The sequence below is a fragment of the Martes martes genome (genome assembly GCF_963455335.1).
Source record: "Martes martes genome assembly, chromosome: 1".
NCBI lineage: Eukaryota > Metazoa > Chordata > Mammalia > Carnivora > Mustelidae > Martes > Martes martes.
The window spans coordinates 27,019,470-27,040,270 of NC_137888.1; the positions used below are offsets into that span (position 1 = coordinate 27,019,470).

Sequence of the window (20,801 nt, forward strand, 5' to 3'; positions counted from 1 at the left end):
CCCATAGAGGTATGCTATGAGAACACAAGGAGAGATATTTTCTTATAGAGGTAAAAAAAAAACTTGGCAGAGCAGATGACTGAATTCAATCTTGACAGACGAGCAGAAATAAGACAAAAGAAGAAAGAAATAAGAACATTTCCTCCAAGAAATAAAAAACATAAAAACTAAACATATAAATGTATGAAAACATTTGATGTGAAGATAATACAACAAGCAGTTCAAGTACCAGTAAAGTATATATTGTTTGAAATGGACAGGAGTCATAAACGAAGCTTGAGAGAAAGAGGCCAGAAAATGGAGGCCTTATACAGTAGGTTAAGGAGCTTAAATATGAGTCAGTGCATCATGTGGTCCTTAAAAGGGATTTTAGCTAGGACAAATAGGTCAGATTTGCATTTTATAACAGTTACTAAATAGTTAACTTTGAATACAAAATATATTCCAAAATATATTCCAATTCAGTCCTGATTATATTACTCCTAATTCCAGTTTCTTACTTAGAATAAGCCAGCGCACTCCCTAATCATAACCATTACCCTCTGAGTCAATTACACTTAATGTAATTAATTACACTTAACTAATCACACCAGAGACTGGAGTCACATAAAAGAATTACTTATTTAAAAATAGTTTAAAAACTACCCTATATATTTCATGTTCTTACCTTTTATTAAGAATTGTGCCTTATCATTTATGTACATTAAACAGTATGCACTGGCATTTCTATAACCACCAAAAGAATCCCTCACTAGCTCTTCCCATGATGATTTTGTCACAGCAATATCATTGTACTTCATCCACCTATTTTCACGATGATCAAAAATATATGCCCAGTAGTGCCCGGCATTAGCTTGGCCTTCATGAACTAAAACAGCATGTAAGCGATAAGGAACCTAAATATGAAAACAGAGGAGTTAAGCCACAGTGAAGTAGTCTATTAATACCACATTCCATGAAACCCATAAATTATCTGATTGAAGAATACCATAGAAAACTGGCTGTGACTAAAATTTTGAAAAAATTAAACTACGAAATAAAAAGGGGGGGGAGATAAATAAGCTAATGACATGTAAAGCAGGTGTATAAGTAGGATGATTTTTGAGACTTTGAAAATGTGTTTCTTTCAAATGAAGACTTATGATGAATATTTTAAATATAGCACATGATTTGTCTAAACCTTCCCAATTATAACTTGATGACTGAATTAGCAATATGGCCTACACAATGTATACCAAAAGTTAAAATGTAACTGAGCCCTATACATCCCCCCATCTTAATATCCTCAAACAACCATATAATTTCCCCCATAGGACTTTCTGAAAATTTTTGCTAAGTTTTACTGTAAAATAATTTTAAAAAGTAAACAATAATTATGAGAATACAACTCAATGTGGGAAATATTAATATGGAATCTTTAAGATCAGCAATTTTATAACAAAACATTAAGAAAAATTAGCTTAAGAATTAGGTTAATCATACAAACAAAAATACATAAATAATTTTGACAGTACTTACCAACTTAAAACTTAACTTACTTGGATCATAGATTTGTCAGAGTACATTAGTTCAATTGTTCGATGGATTCTGGATATGCTTTCCTGCAAATCTAAGGATAGAAGATGTCATTTAAAATGATTATCATCAGGGGCGCCTGGGTGGCTCAGTGGGTAAAAGCCTCTACCTTCGGCTCAGGCCATGATCCCAGGGTCCTTGGATCGAGCCCTACATCGGGCTCTCTGCTCACCAGGGAGCCTGCTTCTCCCTCTCTCTCTGCCTGCCTCTCTGCCTACTTGTGATCTCTGTCTGTCAAATAAATAAATAAAATCTTAAAATAAAATAAAATGATTATCATCAAGTATGCTTCTACTAGACATAAGATAGGAACTAATGGTTTTCCTACTAATATGTTAGAGGAATAAGGAAAAATTCCTATAACTGTTCTTGGAAACATTACTATATGGAGTCTGTATAAGATAAAATATAGTTCTCCTTAATAAAATATATGCACCAGTGCATAACTAAAAACCAAAACAAATATGATTCACTTAGAAAATGCACCGAGTCTCTAAAAGTGAACTTTGTTCAAATCTATAAAGGAAAGTTTCAACAAAAATGTAACATAAAGCCCCTTACATATTTATATAAAATAGGAAAACTATGAAATGAAATAACTTTGCCACAAACTTTCTATAAATATATGTTACTGAATAAAAATCTACCACAATCACCAACAGAAATAATGTTGAAACTCCCATTACTTATTACTTCTACTTTCAGCAGAAATCCATTCTACAAAATTATTCAGTTATACTGCCTGTAATAATTAAAAATTAGAGACAACCTAAATACCTATTAAATGGTTAAATGGTTATGGTTATGGAAATGGTTAAATTACAGTATAACCTATACTGTGAAGCTACTGAAAAGAATCAGGAAGAAACCATGAGAGACTATGAAAAAATATTAGTAACTTCAGAGTGGGGAAAGACCTTTTGCTAAGCCTGACAGAAGAGCCAGTAACCATAAAGTAAAAGCTAAGACTCTCCCTAAACTTAAGAAAATCTACATTATAAAAACAAAACAAAACCAACACCAAAAAAAGTCAAATAACAAAGATGAGTAAGAAACTATCTACAGCATACACTACAGGCAACAGGTTAATACCCATAATGTTGAAGTTTCTATTGAGCAGTAAGAGAACAATAAATGGTTCGATATTAAAAAATGCGTGAATGTCACAAGAAATTTATAGAAAAACAGAATTATTTCACTCATAATTAAGGAAATGCAAATTAAGACACTGACACTAACATACCATTCTTTGCAATGTTCAGGCTACCACAATTTAAAAAGTACCCAAGGCTAAAGAGGATATTGGGAGACAGGCTTATCTATACTGTTAGTGGGAATAAAAATTGGTTCAATGTTTTGGAGGGAAAATTTTAAAATTTTAAAACAGTTTAAATTTTAAAACAGTTTAAAAAAATTTTAAAACAGTTAAAATTTAAAATATATACACTTTGGACCAGAAATGACACTTGAAGAATATATCCTACTCAAACAAGTGTGTCAATATGTATATAGGCCAGCACTATTTGGAGTGACTATCTGCAGTGTAAAAACTTACATGCTACTCAGATGCAGGGATATTATACAATAGTTTAAAAAATAATGCTAACAGCTGATAACAGGGATAAAAGAGGAAACAAATATTCCAAGGAAAATCTCACCCAGTTTTGCATTACTATGGTCCAAAGTATGAGGTATTAAGTTCCAAACCCTTATCAGATGAATGTCTCTCAAGTTCCTCAAACTTAAAATGGCCCAAAGTGGATTCATCTTATTCCTACTTCCTCCCCTGAGGTGGGGACCTGTTCACCCACCAGTATGCCCTTTTCCAAAGTACACTCTATTTGTCTATTCATACCAGCATGAGAAACTGCTGGGGAATCGTCCCTAATTCCTCTCTTTCTCTCTCAACTCCTGTCAGCTTTCTCTAAAGAGTAGATCATATCCGTTCATTTCTTTCCTCCCTCAATGCCACTACCTTGGTGTCAAAAGCTTCCTAGCTTCCACCCTTCAGAATGTCATCTTAAAGAAACAAACACAAACTGCTGAGTCCAGTAGAAAATTATTTAATATCTAGTACAGTGTTCAGGAAACACGGTGTGCTCAATAAATGCTCACTAATGAATTCAAATGTAAAAATGTTCCCTTACATATGAAAAATAACTAAGGGAAACATTTACAGCTACTGGTGCTAAATGTTAGTTGCCATCATGCCCTATTTATATTATTATATTATATTAGATTACATTACATTAGGACTGCTCTTTATTTACATATTGCCTATAATGAGTCAAGTTGAGCATCTAAAATCCAACCATTCATATTGCTTAAAATAATTCCAATCTTTTGGTATAAAAGAACAGCTCCTAGATTTTTCTTTTTTCATAGAAAAAAATTAGGATAAAATTGGGTGACAATAATAGGTTATTATATTTTGCCATGTAAGAAAAAATAATAAAATCTACCATAAAATATTAACATCCCTTCATTTGAAAAAAGAAAAAGGACATTTTAACAACAGTAAAGTAGCAAAGATATAATTTCAGAATAAAGGAGAGTTCCTTCCAAGAAAGGCCAGATGGCAACTTAACACCAACACATATACACACACGTGTACTCTCACTCCCAGCAGGGCATTGTCCTTATTTTTCTTATTTTGCTACATGCCAGTTAATACACATTACAGACTGGCACTGGCTCTCAGATTATATTTGGAAATCTCTGTTAGAGCAGATTTAAAATTAAAATTCACATTTCTGGGGTACCTAGCTGGCTCAGTTGGTTAAGCTTTGGCTCAGGTCATGATCTCAGGGTCCTGGGATCCAGCCCAGCATTGGGCTCCCTGCTCGGCAGGGAGTCTGCTTCTCTCTCTCCCTCTGCCCCTCCTCCTGCTCAAGCTCTCTCTCTCTCAAATAAGTAAATAAAGTATTTAAAATAAATAAATAAAATTTACATTTCTAATTCTTAAATCTAAGAAAAATTTTATCACTTTAACTCATTACACAAACATTAGGAGGAGGACATAATTGATAAATACACAATTTAATTGTATGAGCTTTCACCAATAGGGTAGCTGTGAATACCAGTTTGATATAAATTTAGAGCACTAAATGAGAAAATCAGACCATCTGCTATGTCATTAATCAACTAAGTAGTCCAGAGGAAATCGGTTGGTCTCTCTGAATCTGATAATACGATCATAAAAACAGGTAGTCAGGCTAGTTTCTCTTGTAAAAAACAAAAAATAAAAAATACGTTATAATATTTACATCTAATGTCCAAAGGTCATTTCCCATCTCGATTTTCATATTATACCTATCTATCTGAGGGGACGGTAGCTATGCTGAAAGAAGCTTCTTACCTCTGGTGTCATTTTCTATTTCTGTCCTCCAGCGATGTAAACAGCTTTCTAGCACAGAAAGTTCTTCTTCTGTTATGTGCCTTGGTGCTGGATGCATGGGCAAGTCTGGGGGTATCCGAGACTGAGTGAATGGTTTATGTATCACTGATCTTGCTGAAATGGCCGCTATTGATGCAGGTGACGTGCTTGGCAGTTCTGAAGAAGGAGCTCCCTGTTGTTCTGTTGTGCTGTATTTTTAAAGCATAAAATATTTATTATTAAACTTTCCAAGTGGACGCTCTGGACAAAAATTGTGCCAAACACATAGCATTAAATTGGCTTATAATTTCAAAAAGGCCTTTAAAAAAAGAGAAATATGTGCATTAATTTAATATCCAATGAGATTTCTATTTTATTAACGTATAATGTATTATTTGTTTCAGGGGTACAGGTTTGTGAATCACCAGTCTTACACAATTCACAGCACTCACCACAGCACATACTCTCCCCAATGTCTATCCCCCAGCCACCCCATCCTTCCCACCCCCCTCCTGAGATTCTTAATATATGAGGAATACATTATTATCAGGATGAAATTGTGGCTTTATAGAAGAAATGGCTTAATCATTTCAATAAATCTTATGTATACCAGAATTACATAATATTTATCAGCTTACATTATAGGAAAAACCAACTTCATAATATTTTCATGGATGAAAAGTGGAAATCTAAACCAAAATAACAATAATTTGGAACAGAAATAAATATGACGAAAATTCCAATCCACAACCATAAAATCTACTGAAACAGTGAAATAAGAAAGCACCCAGAAGATATATAATCTTGTAAGTGAATTTAGTATTTTCAGAGTTCACTAAAATAAATCACAATGTACATTTTATAAAACCCTCTTTAAAGGTATCAATTACATCACTGTGTAATACAAGTAACATAGCGGGCTCTTGAATCAGGAAAACTTTTTACCTTGGTAATGTCTGTGCTGTGGAACCACTAGGTGGGGAACTAGCATCAATATCATCAATGGGAGACGTACAAACAGGTTTACTTGAAGCAAATTCCAGTGCATATTGTAGAACATCTACCAAGGGGAATCGTTTGGGCCCCGAACCGTAGCTTAAATATCTGTTAACCATAAAATGTATAAATGCTTCTTTCAGTTGTATATAAAGCACATTTGGTTGTTTTTAATAACTGTTATAAAACATGATAGAAACACTTCAATAAATCTTCCTAAACAATGCAATTAATTTTGTTTTCAAATGAAGATGTTGAAACTGAAGATACATTCAAGAAATAACTTAGATGTTCTCCAAATTATGGAAAACAAAGTTGATTACAACTGCATGTGTCCGTACACTTTTATAAATTTTAAATGCTGCTCTAAGGTGTAACCCAATAGGAAAATGAAAACTGACAGCTCCATTTCCTGAGACTGTTTTTATTTTTAGATCTGTCATCTGGTCTCATGATTAGGATGGTAACTAATATTGTCCTCCCCACCTTTTACGGATCAGTTTTTTTTTTTTTTTAAAGATTTTACTTATTTGACAGAGAGAGATCACAAGTGGGCAGAGAGGCAGGAAGAGAGAGGGGGGGAAGCAGGCTCCCTGCTCAACAGAGAGCCCGATGCAGGGCTCAATCCCAGGACCCTGAGATCATGCCCCGAGCAAAAGGCAGAGGCTGAACCCACTGAGCCATCTAGGCGCCCCTGGTGACTAGTTTTTAATATGATTACTGATACCTTTTAGAAATAAAAATTACTGGGAAGCCTGGGTGGCTTAGTCAGTTGAACAGCTGCCTTGGGCTTAGGTCATGATCCCAGGGTCCTGGGATCAAGTCCCGCATCGGGGTCCTTGCTCATTTGGGAGCCTGCTTCTCTCTCTGCCTCTGCCTGCCACTGCCTGCTTGTGCTCTCTCTCTGACAGATAAATAAATAAAATCTTTAAAAAAATGTTTGGAAATAAAAATTATTGAAATATAATACATTATTTTTGTTTAAAAAGTTTGGGGCTATTAATTTTCAAATTTACACTAAAACAAATACTAAAATACAAATTAATCAGAGGTTGCAAACTGGGATCTCTCAGGCCACATTTCAGCCTGTAGACCTCTGTCTGAATTACAGAACATTTGACTGTCTAGATTCCAGCGTCTTTTGGGAAGCTCTCAAAAACAGTGAGAGGGATTCACATGTGGTGTCACACATGATATCACCAGCTTGTGCAGATGGCAGGCACTTCCTCTCCACAGGGATATGTTCTCTAGGCTCCCCTTGCCCACCAGCTTACACTTGACTTGCTTCCCTTCTTATAAAGTCTCTATGAGGCCCTAGTAGGCATCTGAGTTTGTATTTTCTGTATCAAGGAGAAAAACTCAGTCACCATTCATTTTAATGGAAACCTCAAGAATGATGTTTAATTTCATACAAGAAGAAACCTTAAAATTCAGGTTAGTTTAACTTTGTTTTGTTTTGTTTTTTAAAGTAATTTATTCACCCAACGTGGGGGCTTCAACTCACAACAGGACCCAGCGATCAAGAGTTGGATGTTCTACTGACTGAGCCAGCCAGGTGGCCCATTTTTGGGTTTTTGTTTTTTTTTTTTAAGATTAGTTTAACTTTCTATCTCTTTTCAGCACCATGAGCATTCCCAATGGACAATGAAAATATTTAATTTTAAACACTAAAAAAATCACTAATGCCAACTATGAATTATTTTAGTTTTTAACAAAACTCAGAACCAAACTATGCAAGCAAAATATGAATCCAGAGCGATTACTACTAGAATTATAACTCACCCAAAGCAAATTTAAAATGAAAGATTCCAGATGGTCACTAAAAATATGACTTCCTAGAGTTAGCTCATAATTTCATAAAAGTTATACCTTTCTAGTCTTTGTTGTAATACTGTAAGGTAATCTTTAAGTCTCTTGATTTCTTCCCTCTTTATTCTTGTTATTTCTCTGTTTCTGTGCATGTATCTATCAGGAAAAAGAAAAATAATAACATTACACTTTAAGTATCATGGAAATAGATACAATATTAAGTCTAGCCAATACAACAAAAGATCAATTACACAACAAATGATCGATTCCTCTAAAATTTTTACAGTGAGATATCAGACAACACAGAAGAGTATTCCTTAAAATTCTTACAGTAGCAATACTGATACAAAAATAAACTTTTTAACTTCCTTGATACATTATTCCCAGTAACTATACTTTTCTAAATAGAAAGAGAACTCCATTTTCCTTGACAAATAGTATTAGACATATTAAAAAAGATTTATTCTAAAGAATTAAAGATTAATTCTAAAGAAATTAAGCAAATTTTTTCTCTAACAATAATAATTCTTGACTAAGTTACTTAGTCTCAAAACTAAGTCATGCTGTATACCAAACCATACCTGTCCAGATACAACACCTGAGGAAATTCTAATTTGTTGTGAATTTTTTCTGGTCTTCCCAATGCCTGATTGAATTCAAATCTTGACAATTCAAATGTTAACACAGGTGGCAGTTTGGTGAACCAATGCTGAAAGAAAACAACAACAACAAAACCTTAATGTCACCTGTTGTCTTCTCCATTGCAGTGTTAGGCGCAGGGTCTGGCACTGGCATTTTTACATATTTCATCACAGTGCTGACACCACAAACACATAACCAGGTAAGCAATTCAACTAAAGCCCAACTTCCTCCCCCAAAGTTTTCCACACCTCTAGGAAATTCCAAGGATGGGACTAATACCCAACCAGGAAAGAAAAAAATTTTCTAACAACTCTCCTTCTTCCACAATAATTATTTCCATTAAAATTTCTAACATAAAGTGACAGACATTAATTAAAATTATGGCTTAGTAGCTCAAATTTTCTGGCTTCTTCAACGTTATGTCACTATTACTATCAGAATGGGCTTCTTCAACATTATGTCACTATTACTACCAGGAATGGTAACCAACCACACTTCAAAAGCCTTGACAAAGAAACTTGTAGATATAGTACACATACATACACACACACACACTTTTATAGCATAAATGATCACAATCCTTACTAAAAACTAGAAACAGATATTCCCTTGTTTTAATTTTAATTTTCCTACTGGAATTCTGACTAATTTAAGAAAAAGATCTCTTACTAATACGGAGTTTATACTAATGATAATTATATTTAAAATATTTTTAAATGACCAGTCTTTAAAGAACTGAATGCCTCATCACTGTGAGCCAATTCCTCCACAAACTTTGGCAATTGTTCAGTTAAGCATGAAGTGTAACAAAACTACAGAAGAGAATTATTTTCATAAAAAAGATTCTGGTTTTACATAAACATATTTTAAAGAGAAATGAACAAAAATTCATGAATCATCAAATGCAGAAGTAAAAATAATGTAATAAATATTTTTAAATGCTTATTAAAAACCACTGTAAAAAGTAATTGCCATACATTAAACTATGTGTGATATTTGCAAGTGCCACAAAAGGCCACCACACAAATATCAACTAGCTAAGGGTACACTAATTTAAATTCAAACATCCCAAAAAAGCAGTAATAGAACACACTTGGCAAACTGGATTTGACTAAGTTCTTCAAAGTTGTTATTTTTCTCTAAATAAATAAAAATGGTTATTCAAAACTATTTCTCCCTCCCAAAATGTTAAAGTTTACATGAATTGAAATCTCCTGAGTTAGACTTGGTTTATGTTTAACCAAACACTGAAGTTTAAGAAATGTGTTTTATACGACAATAAAACTGAAGTTGACTAGAGACAGTGACAAAAGATCTAGTACCATAAGAATCTCTTAAGTTTTGAAATTTCTTGAGCTAAGTCTGCTTATTTATTTTATTCTCACCTGGCACTGTCAAGAATTTGCTTAATTCTAATACACATCTATAATTACTACTAAGAATTAGAACATACCCCATACATATCACAAAGAAAATTTTTCTTAGGATAATATTCTCTACTCCACTTTATGATACTAAAGTAAGTAGGTTTCAAGAACTATCACTTTCATATTTCATTGCAGTATTTTGAATGTCACCATTAAAATAAAATAGTTACGTATTTTTAATTCATGGAAACCTACCATGGTCAATAGAAATAAAATCACCCAAATTGGGGGTATGCTTCTCAGTAGACCATGAAAAGTCCAGGAAATAACTTCCATACCTTAAGAAAGAATGTTCATAAAAGTTATGTAATATGTCTCTGTTGGGAATGGATTTCCTTTAACAGCAGTGACAGTTTTTTCCTACAGGAGTGGAAGGATTTCACTTTCTTATTCTAAATCTGATGGGGATAGGAAGAGATAGCTGGATATTCCTTTAATTCATCTTAGAAAATATTATGGGTTTGTCTACCTCTGTGATTTTAGGATTATAAGTACAGCAGTATATAACTAGAATTTTCAATATAAAATGAGATTTTTCTTTCAAAATATTATTTTCCATTCAATAAAAAACTGTATTTACTTAATTGCCATACATTAAATCATACAGCATGGTATGTCATGCTGTGAGACGCAGGTCATTAAAGGTAAAAATAATGCTTATACTTTCCATGCCTCTAAACATTTTATTATTAGTTATTATCCTATTATATTATATAATGAATCTATAGGAGTAATAGATTAGGGCAGTTAGTGAATAAAAACATAACATGGGCAATAAAAGTGCTCTTGAACTCATTATGATTATAAATCTAATTTAGCAAAAATATTTTCAAGAGAGAATGCAGTCATCTTTATGAACTGCAGTAGCTGATTTTTTATTAATATGTTTTAAATACCTTGCTTTTGTGAGATTACATGAATTTAGGAAGCAGGGGACAGAAAGATCAGACCTACCATTTCAAATTCCCACAGAACACCAAACAATACCAGGATATCAATCAAGCACGAGAAGCAAACAGTTCCTATCCCAACTTGAAAATTAGTTTCAGTCATTTAATTGGGTTTACCCATTTGCCCTTTCACTCTAAAAGATATTATTTCCCAGATAACATTTACATATATCTAATATGGTACATGTAGGTACTGTTTCTCTAATTTAGTTTTTAAAGTCCTGCAAAGCTTCTTTTAGCACCTTGACTATAACTCAGCTCAACTCTGTGAAGAGAAAATCGGCAGTACTTATATTTTTAAATAAGTATTCTTGGTGACCGAAAAATTCCACTTCAGACTACCCTTCATTCCTCAGTTGTCAAGGGTATTTATAGAAAGACATTCCTTGAAATAATTCTTTGTCCAACTACTGTCTCACAGAATAATTAAATATATTTAATTTTAGAAATCCAGGCTATGTGATCCTACACAGGTTTTTTTTTTTTTAAAGATTTTGTTTATTTATTTGACAGACAGAGAGATCCCAAGTAGGCAGAGAGGCAGGCAGAGAGAGAGAGGGGGAAGCAGGCTCCCCGCTGAGCAGATAGCCCCATGTGGGGCTCGATCCCAGGACCCTGAGATCATGACCTGAGCCGAAGGCAGAGGCTTTAAACCACTGAGCCACCCAGGCGCCCCTACGCAGGTTTTTAAAAAAATGGTGTAAAGTCATGTATATTGATGTGGAAGGATGCTCATGATATACAGGTGAGTGAAAACTGCAAGTCACAGGACAGTGTGAACAAACACAAATACATGTGCAGAGCAGTAGTCTAAAGATCACATTATTATAGTGAACACCCACGCCGGAAGTGAAGTGTTAACTACCTGAATTTTTTGGCTTCAATAGGCAACCAAAAAACAAACAAACAAACAAACAAAACCAACTCTAGGTTTCCTAGATAGTTTGATCCATCTATAACTTGCATACCATTTAGTCAAAATTTGTGATTTAGAAAAATATTTTATAAGTAGTTATCTTACATATTATTTTTTATTTATTCACTCTTCTCTTAGTATGGCATTCCAGAAATTTAAACTCTTATTAGCCACTGGATATCTCTCTTTTTTTTTTTTAAGGTTTTATTTATTTATTTGACAGAGAGAGAGAGAGAGATCACAAGTAGGCAGAGAGAGAGGGGGAAGCAGGCTCCCTGTTGAGCAAAGAGCCCGATGTGGGGCTCGATCCCAGGACCCTGGGATCATGACCTGAGCCGAAGGCAGAGGCTTTAACCCACTGAGCCACCCAGGCGCCCCAGCCACTGGATATCTTAACATGAGTGATTCATGAGACTAGAGGTCTTCCTAAATTACTTAACCAGAGCTATTTCAACAAAAGAGATGTTTCCTGTATCAAAGTAAATTCAATAACGTTTACTAAATAATAGTGTAAGAGATAAAAGGTGTTATCATCATAAAAGGTGTTATCATCAGGGACAATGTTCACTTATAAACAAGGCTTAAATGTTACTTATTGGTGTTCATAGATACTTAAGAAGAAACAGGAAAGTTATCCTGAAGGACATGATGAAAGATGGTAATTTAAGGATACTATTTAAAACTTTCAAGATAGTCTACTTTAGCCAGTGATACTCTCTTAAACCAGGCTGAATTATGACTGAAACTACTGTGTCCTACAAATCTACGCAACTGGTAATAACAGGTAACTGAGTCTGCTCTTATTAAGACTGCTTACAAACTGTTTAATTCAGAGAAGGAGACAAATCACTGTGTCTGTTAGGCTGGATGTAAAAACCTAGGCAGAAAATATATACACAGTATAGGGCATTCAGAGGATGAAGTCAGAGATGGAGGACAAACCAGGTGGTTTTTTTTTTTCTTTAAAATAAATAATGAAATTCAGACTCAATGTAAGAAAAACATTTTTAAAAGCTGGGAATATGTAAGAAAGATTATTTAGCAATTAATTACTAAATTATTTACCAATAAAGCAATGTATATTTCATTTACAAGCTACTTTGATAGTATAAGGGGAATGCCATCCCTCCTTTTCCTGTCCAAACCCATCATCCTTTTTGTTTAATAGAAAAGAGAACACACTTTAGGCAGGGAGTCTGCTTTCCTGTTGCGTTATGGGATCCTGAGAGAGTCCCAATCTTTAGAGACCAATCAATAAAATAATCTTAATTTAAATACTGTTAATTGGAGGTCTAGCTGGGAATCACTGGTGGAGCTCCTGGGCCCACCACATTCCTACCCTAGATTCACATTTGACAACTCTGAAGTAGAGCCTAGGCATCTGCTGAGAATCACTGATACAGATGATCTATCATAGAGAGAGAAAAACTATCTCTAATACCCTCTCTTGTTCCTCCCTCTCCTAATCTTAAAAAAGAGAGAGAGAAAAAAAGCCAGAAAATAGTAAATGTTATTTCTTTTTTTGTTTGGGTGAATAAGAGAAGGAAATGAGGATGAAGTTAAAGAGGAAAGAATTAATTACACCTTTTTAAAAAAGCCCATATTCAGATAAAAGCAATTTATTTTCAAAGACACAAGAACTCAATCCCTGTTCAGAAAAACACAGAGATATGATAACTTAATACTTATTAAGCACCCATTTGGGGATAAAGTCCTCAGAAACTTTTCTGATAACACTGAGACATTTCCTTCATTCAGTCAATAAGTACGTATTATATAATTTTATTTGCAGTCACCGTACTATCCACTAGAGATATAACAGAATGACAAAGATGAAGATCCCCACCCTCATGCATGGAGTTTACAAGGAGACAACTATTAGCAACTGCTTAGTGAGAACTGATTTTGGAGCAAATGATCTGTCCTTTGCCTTCCATTATAATAAAACACAAGGATGAGTATACGTATGGTGGATGGATATACGGATGGAGCTGATGACATGAATAAAGAGAGAGATGGGTGGCAAGACAGAGACCAGTGGAAACAAATAAACAGGTTTATATTCTTTAAGTTTTATCTTTCTTAAGAAAGCAAGTTCTTCCATCTGCCCTTCATACACTTACACAGCAATTTTACCCAAAAATGGAATCTAGACAAATTTCAACACTATTTGATATAACATGTGTCTATATAAAATTATACCCTAATCTCAGTGTTCTCCTTCTTTACTTTCAGGACTAGCATGCTACAGTGACTGGTACCTTCCCTAAAAAGTCTAAACAGACACAACAATGTCTTAAAAGATGATTTTAACAGAACATTTTAATCTAATTGTTAAGTGAGAATTTAACATAGATTACAGACTTTTCTGTGCCCTTTCCCAAATGTCCAAACTACCATAATTAAATCCAAACACATAATCTGAGTATTCTCTCAGTTGTGAGGCAGCTATATAATTAGGGCCCTAAATTGTGCTTTATCGCACTATAAGAGAGACCTGGGGAGAGAGGAATCATGAAGATGCTAAACTCACCTCTTGGCCTGATTTTCCTGAATTCTCTGAATGTAAGGACTCAATTTCTCCTTCAATCATAGCAGCTTCTAGGCACTCATGTAGATCTTTGAATCCATTGACCTGAAGTGGGTACTGACCAAACATTTCAGTATTTTCAAATTTTTTACCTATAGGAGAAGGGAAAGTTAATCATTACTTAACATGGCCTTTTAACCACTAAAAGTAAACGTGTACATGAATTACTCCTGAACCTGAAAACCATCACTCTACGTTCCATAGGGTAGTCACTGTCTTTTCCTTCTTGGTTTATACAAGCACATCCAGCCAGAGATATTAATTACACACCAGTATGTATGTAAGTAATCACATGTATATGTCTGTGTGTATGTATATGTGTGTGTGTGTGTGTGTGTGTGTATACACACACACACACACATTCTTTCAAAAAATACCTCCTAAGGACAAGATACTATGCTAAACATTGAGAATATGTATAGCAGTGAACAAAGGAGATACATATGGCCCCTGAGCAGAGGAAACTCTCAGCCTCTTTTGGAAGAAAGGCATTACATTATATGTACATTAACTGTATATATAATTATGAACAGAAAATTATTTATCCTTGTAAGTGTCATAAAATGTGTGGTGAGACAGTGCTGTGAGAGGGTATGAAAAGAGCTAATCTAGTCTTTAGGGCCAGAGAGTAGAGCAGGGAAGACTTTAACTGACATTAACACTGAGACTTGAACAAGTGGGTGGGAGTTAGCCAGGCCAGACTGTCAGAGGGCTGTGGAGAATTCCTGGCCAAGGAACAATGCACACAAAGACTTTAAGGATGCAAAGAACTTGGCCTGTTTGAAGAATTAAGGGGACATTATAACTTAGGGAAGCAATGGGGAGATGACAATGAAGAATTAGGTAGGGAGTCAAAATCTACAAAGTCTTATAAGCTTTTGTTAAGAGTTTTTTTTCTCAGTATATTCTGAGTATAACAGAAAGTTAGTGAATAGTTAAACCTGGGAAAAGAGGATCAGATTTATGTTTTTGAAACATCCTTATGGCTTCTGTGTTAAGTTGGTGATAGGATAATATTATAGATATACAGCCATACCACCCTGAACGCGCCCAATCTCGTCTGATCTCGGAAGCTAAGCAGGGTCGGGCCTGGTTGGTACTTGGATGGGAGGAGACTATTATAGAATCCGTCCAGAAATAAAGGCAGTGTGGAATACAGTGTTAATAGTAGAAGTGCACAAAAGCAGATGAAATGACACAGACATTTATACAAATATTCAGGAAGGAGTAAATATGATCGGCTGGTGGCTGGCTCACTGGCAGGGTGGGAGGCAGAAGAGTAAGGAAGGTACCAAGGACGACACTGGATTTCTGCATAAACAAGTGACTTGAAAGGGGCGCAACTAAAAAAAGAGCAGAGAATTTTTTTTTTCCTTTTGTTTTTAGGTAGTAGTGGCAATCATTATTTTAGAATAGCCCAAGGGATTTCAAGTCAAGAAGAGAGTTGGATACGAGTCTATAACTAAAATTAATCTTCTGGTCTGAAGCTACAAATGAGAGAATCTCTGGCTACTGACAGCAGTTCATCAAGGGAGTGAATGAGACTGCCAAGGGAACTGGCAGGCAGGAAAAGGCAGGGGGGCGTGAGCAGAATCCCAAGGATCTCCTACCTTTAGGTAAAGAAGAGGCTTTAACTACAACTTCTAAGAAGTACCTACAGAAGCAGGAAAAAAACCAAGAGAATATGGTGCCACAGAAGCCAGAGAAATGTTTTCAAGGACAGAATATAGGAAAGAGGAAAAGGAAGAGAGAGTAAATAGCATGAATAGTTGACAGGAGTTCAGACCTGAACACATGTTGGGAACTGATAACCTTAGGAAGATCCCTTTTGGAAGAAGTCTGGAGCCACGAGCAAAAGTGAATGGGTTGAATAAGTCGAGATTTAGCAGATAAAAACAAATGCCTCTGTTGAAAGGGGCTTAACTGAAAAATACTATGTGAAGGGAGTTCTTTTTTGTTTAAAATGTGAATTTCCAGACCATGCCTAAATACTGATGAGGAAGACAGTACAGGGGAAGCTGAAGACACAAGAAAAAAGCAAACTAATGGAAGGGAGTCAGGTCTGAGTGAAAGCATATGGGGATGAGATTCTGAGCACATATAAACAACAACCTGATAGAAGACTGAATAATTCTTTATTATCTGGAGGGACAAAATAAAAAGAATGTGGTAGAGATAGGAATGGATCGAGGCTGTGGGGGCTGAAGCTCACATCTGAGAAAGCTGTGTTTAAGTACCATGATACAAAATTACAAACAGATTCAGGACATCAGACAGGACCTTTGACTAGATTTCATTAGCTTCGTGGTAAGCCCATAGAATCTGAGGGAAGGTCTTTCTCAGAGAATGAGGAGCCAGAGAAGTTAGATTAGAAGTAGAAAAGATAAAAATCATTATTGCAGAAAATGAGATAGAAGACAGTGATTTAACAAAACAAGTATGACTACCAGTAGTGTTACAGGATTCAGACCAGTGAAGCTTAGTTGTCTACTACAAATTCATGATCCATTTACAGGCAGCCCATTTAAGTGATTCTTCCCAGTAATATTCAGGTACTCAGTGCACAAAGAGAGATGATGAGTAGCTCAGTGATGGCCAGAGAATAGCCACAGAGGGAATGGGGGAAGGACAGTGTTAGATATTTATAAGAAAGACCACAATGGGCAAAGAAGGAAGAAAAAAAAAAAAAGACCAAGAGGAACAAAATGAAGGGGTCAATGGACTAAATGTTCCGGAGAAGTTGAGGAACTTTTGCAAGGAGAACACTTTAGTAAACAAACTCCAACTTAGAGGTGCTGGTCTAAAAGAAGGCATTAGGAAGCTATATGTAAGGGTGATTAAGAAAGGGCTCGAAAGCAAATTATTTTTACTGAAGCAAATACGTAGTTCACCTGGAAATGTGTTAAAACCACATTTATGTAGCACAATAGTTTGAAACAACTAATAACCAGTACAAGGACTTCAACACTGATTGACAATTATTTCAATAAACCACTTTTAAGAATCAAGGTAACATTAAGTAGAAAGGATATAAATAGTTCACAGTCACCACCTGATCACAGCTACTCTATTGCTTCAAACATATTACTTCAAGTAAAAATCAGTATGACAGTATGCACACCCCAAATTGGAAACTAATGTCCTATGTAAAATATTCCACTATTTATATAATGAGTATTTATCATTTGAAGCAAAACAAAAACGTACAAACACTTCAGTGTAACGTTCTCAATGCCTGACTAAATCCAGAGTTATTATCTGCCTTTTTCTGAATCCCAAACTGAAAAACTGTATTCAAACAAAACTTCATAAGAATCCATTACTTAAAATTCTGAAGAAAAACCAATTTTGCAAATTTTATACTTCAGGTGATTTGGGTTAACTTTCTAACAGTTGATGCATTGGGCCATTTGGAAAATTTAGAAACTTTTTCAAATATTTCAAATTTTTTCAAAACTTCACGCTTTGGGATTTAGTAGTTATTATTATTTGAAGTATACTTAATGAGTCAGTTCTCTTCCCTTATCAGGAAAATGAAAGAATAACTAACTGGTCAGACACAGATTTTAAGTAATAGGGATTTAGGAAAGGCAGAGGAATATCACCCTTAAATGATTTTTTAAAAGATAAGAGTATGATTCTTTCTTGAAAACTAGAGCCTAAAGAATTTCATAATCACTTGAAAAGTGTAATACCTTGACTGTACTCAATTGCTAAATTATTAAATGCAGCTTTCAACATTCACGGAGTAGAAACCCTCAAAAACAGTAACCATCATACCAAAACCAGTATTCAACTCCATTATTACTTTCAAAAGCCCCCTTAATCCCCTACCCCAACAACACACAGAATCACAGAAGCTTTCCCAGGGAAAGAATATCAGGATAAAAGTATCAATTAGCAGGTGATAATGCACCCTGTACCTTCCTTTTCATTCACTCAATTCAATCTTTTCTTATAAATGATTAGTAGCAACAATGCAACAGAAACTACTAGACAGAGCAAATCAAATTAAAATTAAAAACCATTCAACAAGTCACTATCAAGACAAAAGTTAATACATAGTATTCCTTCAAATGTAATAAAGAGTAAACATGTGTGACCATACCTTCAAGTACTCCCACAGCAAGGAATCTTCCATAGAACAACTCTACCATGGGGTTCTTTGGCTTTTCTTCATCCCTAAAGCATGGTAAAAAACAAACAAACAAACAAAAAAACGTAGTTATAAATTTTGGACCTGTAAGTAATAGAGAAAACACTCAAGGAACAATAACACATGACAAGATGGTAACATTTGTGTGGCTGTCATTCAGCGCTGCTACCTGCTGACATTACCTCGGCCAAGGCATTTATTACATGGATTCCTCCATTTTTTCACCTGTCAACTGAGGATAATAATAGCAACTGAATTCAAAGAGCTGTTGTAAGGGTTAAAGTGAGTTGCTGCATGGGACATTATAAGAGGACCTGACACAGCTGTGTTCATGGAGTGCCTGACCTTTCTATTATCATTGTTCATTTCAACCTCACACTTTTAGTCTTGTACAATACATGCTTACTTGGATTTGCTGGGAAGAAAGAAAAGCCACTCTTAGAGTAAATTTCTGTAAATCTTTAACACATAATTTCCCACATTTAAATAGAAGGGTGGGGGCGCCTGGGAGGCTCAGTGGGCTAAGCCTCTGCCTTCAGCTCAAGTCATGATCTCAGGGTCCTGGGATTAAGCCCCACATCGGGCTCTCGGCTCAGTGGAGAGCCTGCTTCCCCCTCTCTCTCTCTGCCTACCTCTCTGCCTGTTTGTGATCTCTGTCAAATAAATAAAGTTTCTATATATTAATTAATTAATTAGTTAGTTAGTTAGTTAATTAAATAAAAGAATGAAGACCATTCAAAAATAACAGCTTTCACCAATGAAGGAGCAAAACACCAGCTTTGACCCAAAGCAGCTCAGGAGCTACTCCACCCTTCATGCTATAGGAACAATTAGCCACTCGTGAATTTTCCAAATTCTTTTAACACACATTTTTTTTTCTTTCTCACTTGAAGCAAGCAGAAGTTAATTTTTTAACCTTTCTTTTATGTTTTGCTCCCTGTGGTCTGAAAACAGTTTATGTTGGTACTACTACATAAAAGTGTGTGGTATCCACAACTGTGCACTCGTGAATTTTGTGTTTGAGCCAATAAAACTGATTTGCTAACAAAAAAAAGGGAAGGACATGGTCTCTTTTTAAATGTATTACATGCATCATCATTTACTCCTTTAAACAACTGGTGGGAAGTATTTCACTCAAACAATGCTCTGAGGTAGGATGATAGTTGTTAGTGATTCTCAAAAAGATTTCTGGCCCTCTACTTCTAGATATGTGTTCAAGACACACTGTCCCACTCAAGTTTTATTTAAATTTTAAAAATCTGAATTGTGCTAAGATATATATGACACAAAATTTACCATCTACCCATTTTTAAGTGTTTGGTGGGTAGTGGTAAGTATATTCATACTGCTGTGCAACCAATCTCCAGAAGTCTTCTCATCTTGCAGAAGTGAAGCTCTGCACTCATTGAACAACTCCACATTTCTCCCTCCCCTAGGAGCCCTGGTGAACACCATTCTTACTCACTGTTTCGAGTCTTACAACTCCTGACACATCATGTAAGTGCCATACAGTGTTTGTGTTTTTGTGACTGACTTATTTCACTTGGCATCCATGTTGTAGCATGTGTCAGAATCTCCTTTTTTAAGGATCCTGCACTGTACGTATGCCACATTTTGTTTATCTGTTCATCCATGGATGTTGGGTGGTTTCCACGTTTTGGCTATTGTGAGTAATGCTGCTAGGAACACGGGTGTATGAATACCTCTTCAAGACCCTGCTATCAATTCCTAATATATACCCAGCAGTAGAACTCCTGGGTCATATGGTTAATCTTTTTCACAGCTTTAGTTTAAAGTAACAATGTCATGATTTGATACACATTGTGAAAGGATTCCCTCCCTTAAAGAGCAATTCTATTTTTAATCCTTTGAGAAGCCACCATGATGTTTCCCATAACAGCTGCACCATTTCACATTCCCATCGCCAGTGCACAAGGGTTCCAATTTCCTCACATCTTTGCCAACACCGGCAATTTCCTGGGGCTTTTTGATAGTAGCCATCTTAACGGGTGTACGGCGTTCCCACTCACTTTGAAGTTAGGCAGACTACATGACTTGCTGTGCCCAACAAAATAGGAGCAGAAGTACTATGTGGTGGGAATTCTGAGAGCCAATGTACTTTTGTTGCCATGGAAACCCTAGAAGGGGTGACAAGGGGGAGCATCTGCGAGCCGAGGGCCCTGACTGAAAGAATGAGGATAGCCCCTTGCTCACATGCACTGGACACAACCTCTAACAGTAGGATATAAGCCTGCAAAACATTGGGGTCGTTGCCACTTAACTATCTAGACCACTCTGACAGCTAACAGTCCCATTACTTCTATTTTACTGATAGTAAAGTTGTTGAGCAGGTTAAGTCACTTG

General features: G+C 35.4%; 1 protein-coding gene across 2 annotated transcripts in view; it reads right to left on the minus strand.

Annotated features, from left to right (window-relative positions):
* The window catches only part of USP25 (ubiquitin specific peptidase 25), a 129,131-nt gene that overhangs the window by 40,401 nt on the left and 67,929 nt on the right, over positions 1-20,801 (minus strand). For both annotated transcript variants that reach the window (XM_080796427.1, XM_080796426.1), the window contains exons 9-16: positions 18,390-18,463; positions 14,225-14,373; positions 8,338-8,465; positions 7,817-7,912; positions 5,897-6,055; positions 4,934-5,160; positions 1,539-1,609; positions 668-896 (exon numbers count right to left, since the gene is read on the minus strand). In XM_080796427.1, the coding sequence (XP_080652553.1) occupies positions 668-896; positions 1,539-1,609; positions 4,934-5,160; positions 5,897-6,055; positions 7,817-7,912; positions 8,338-8,465; positions 14,225-14,373; positions 18,390-18,463 (1,133 nt within the window). The remainder of the gene's footprint in view (positions 1-667; positions 897-1,538; positions 1,610-4,933; positions 5,161-5,896; positions 6,056-7,816; positions 7,913-8,337; positions 8,466-14,224; positions 14,374-18,389; positions 18,464-20,801) is intronic.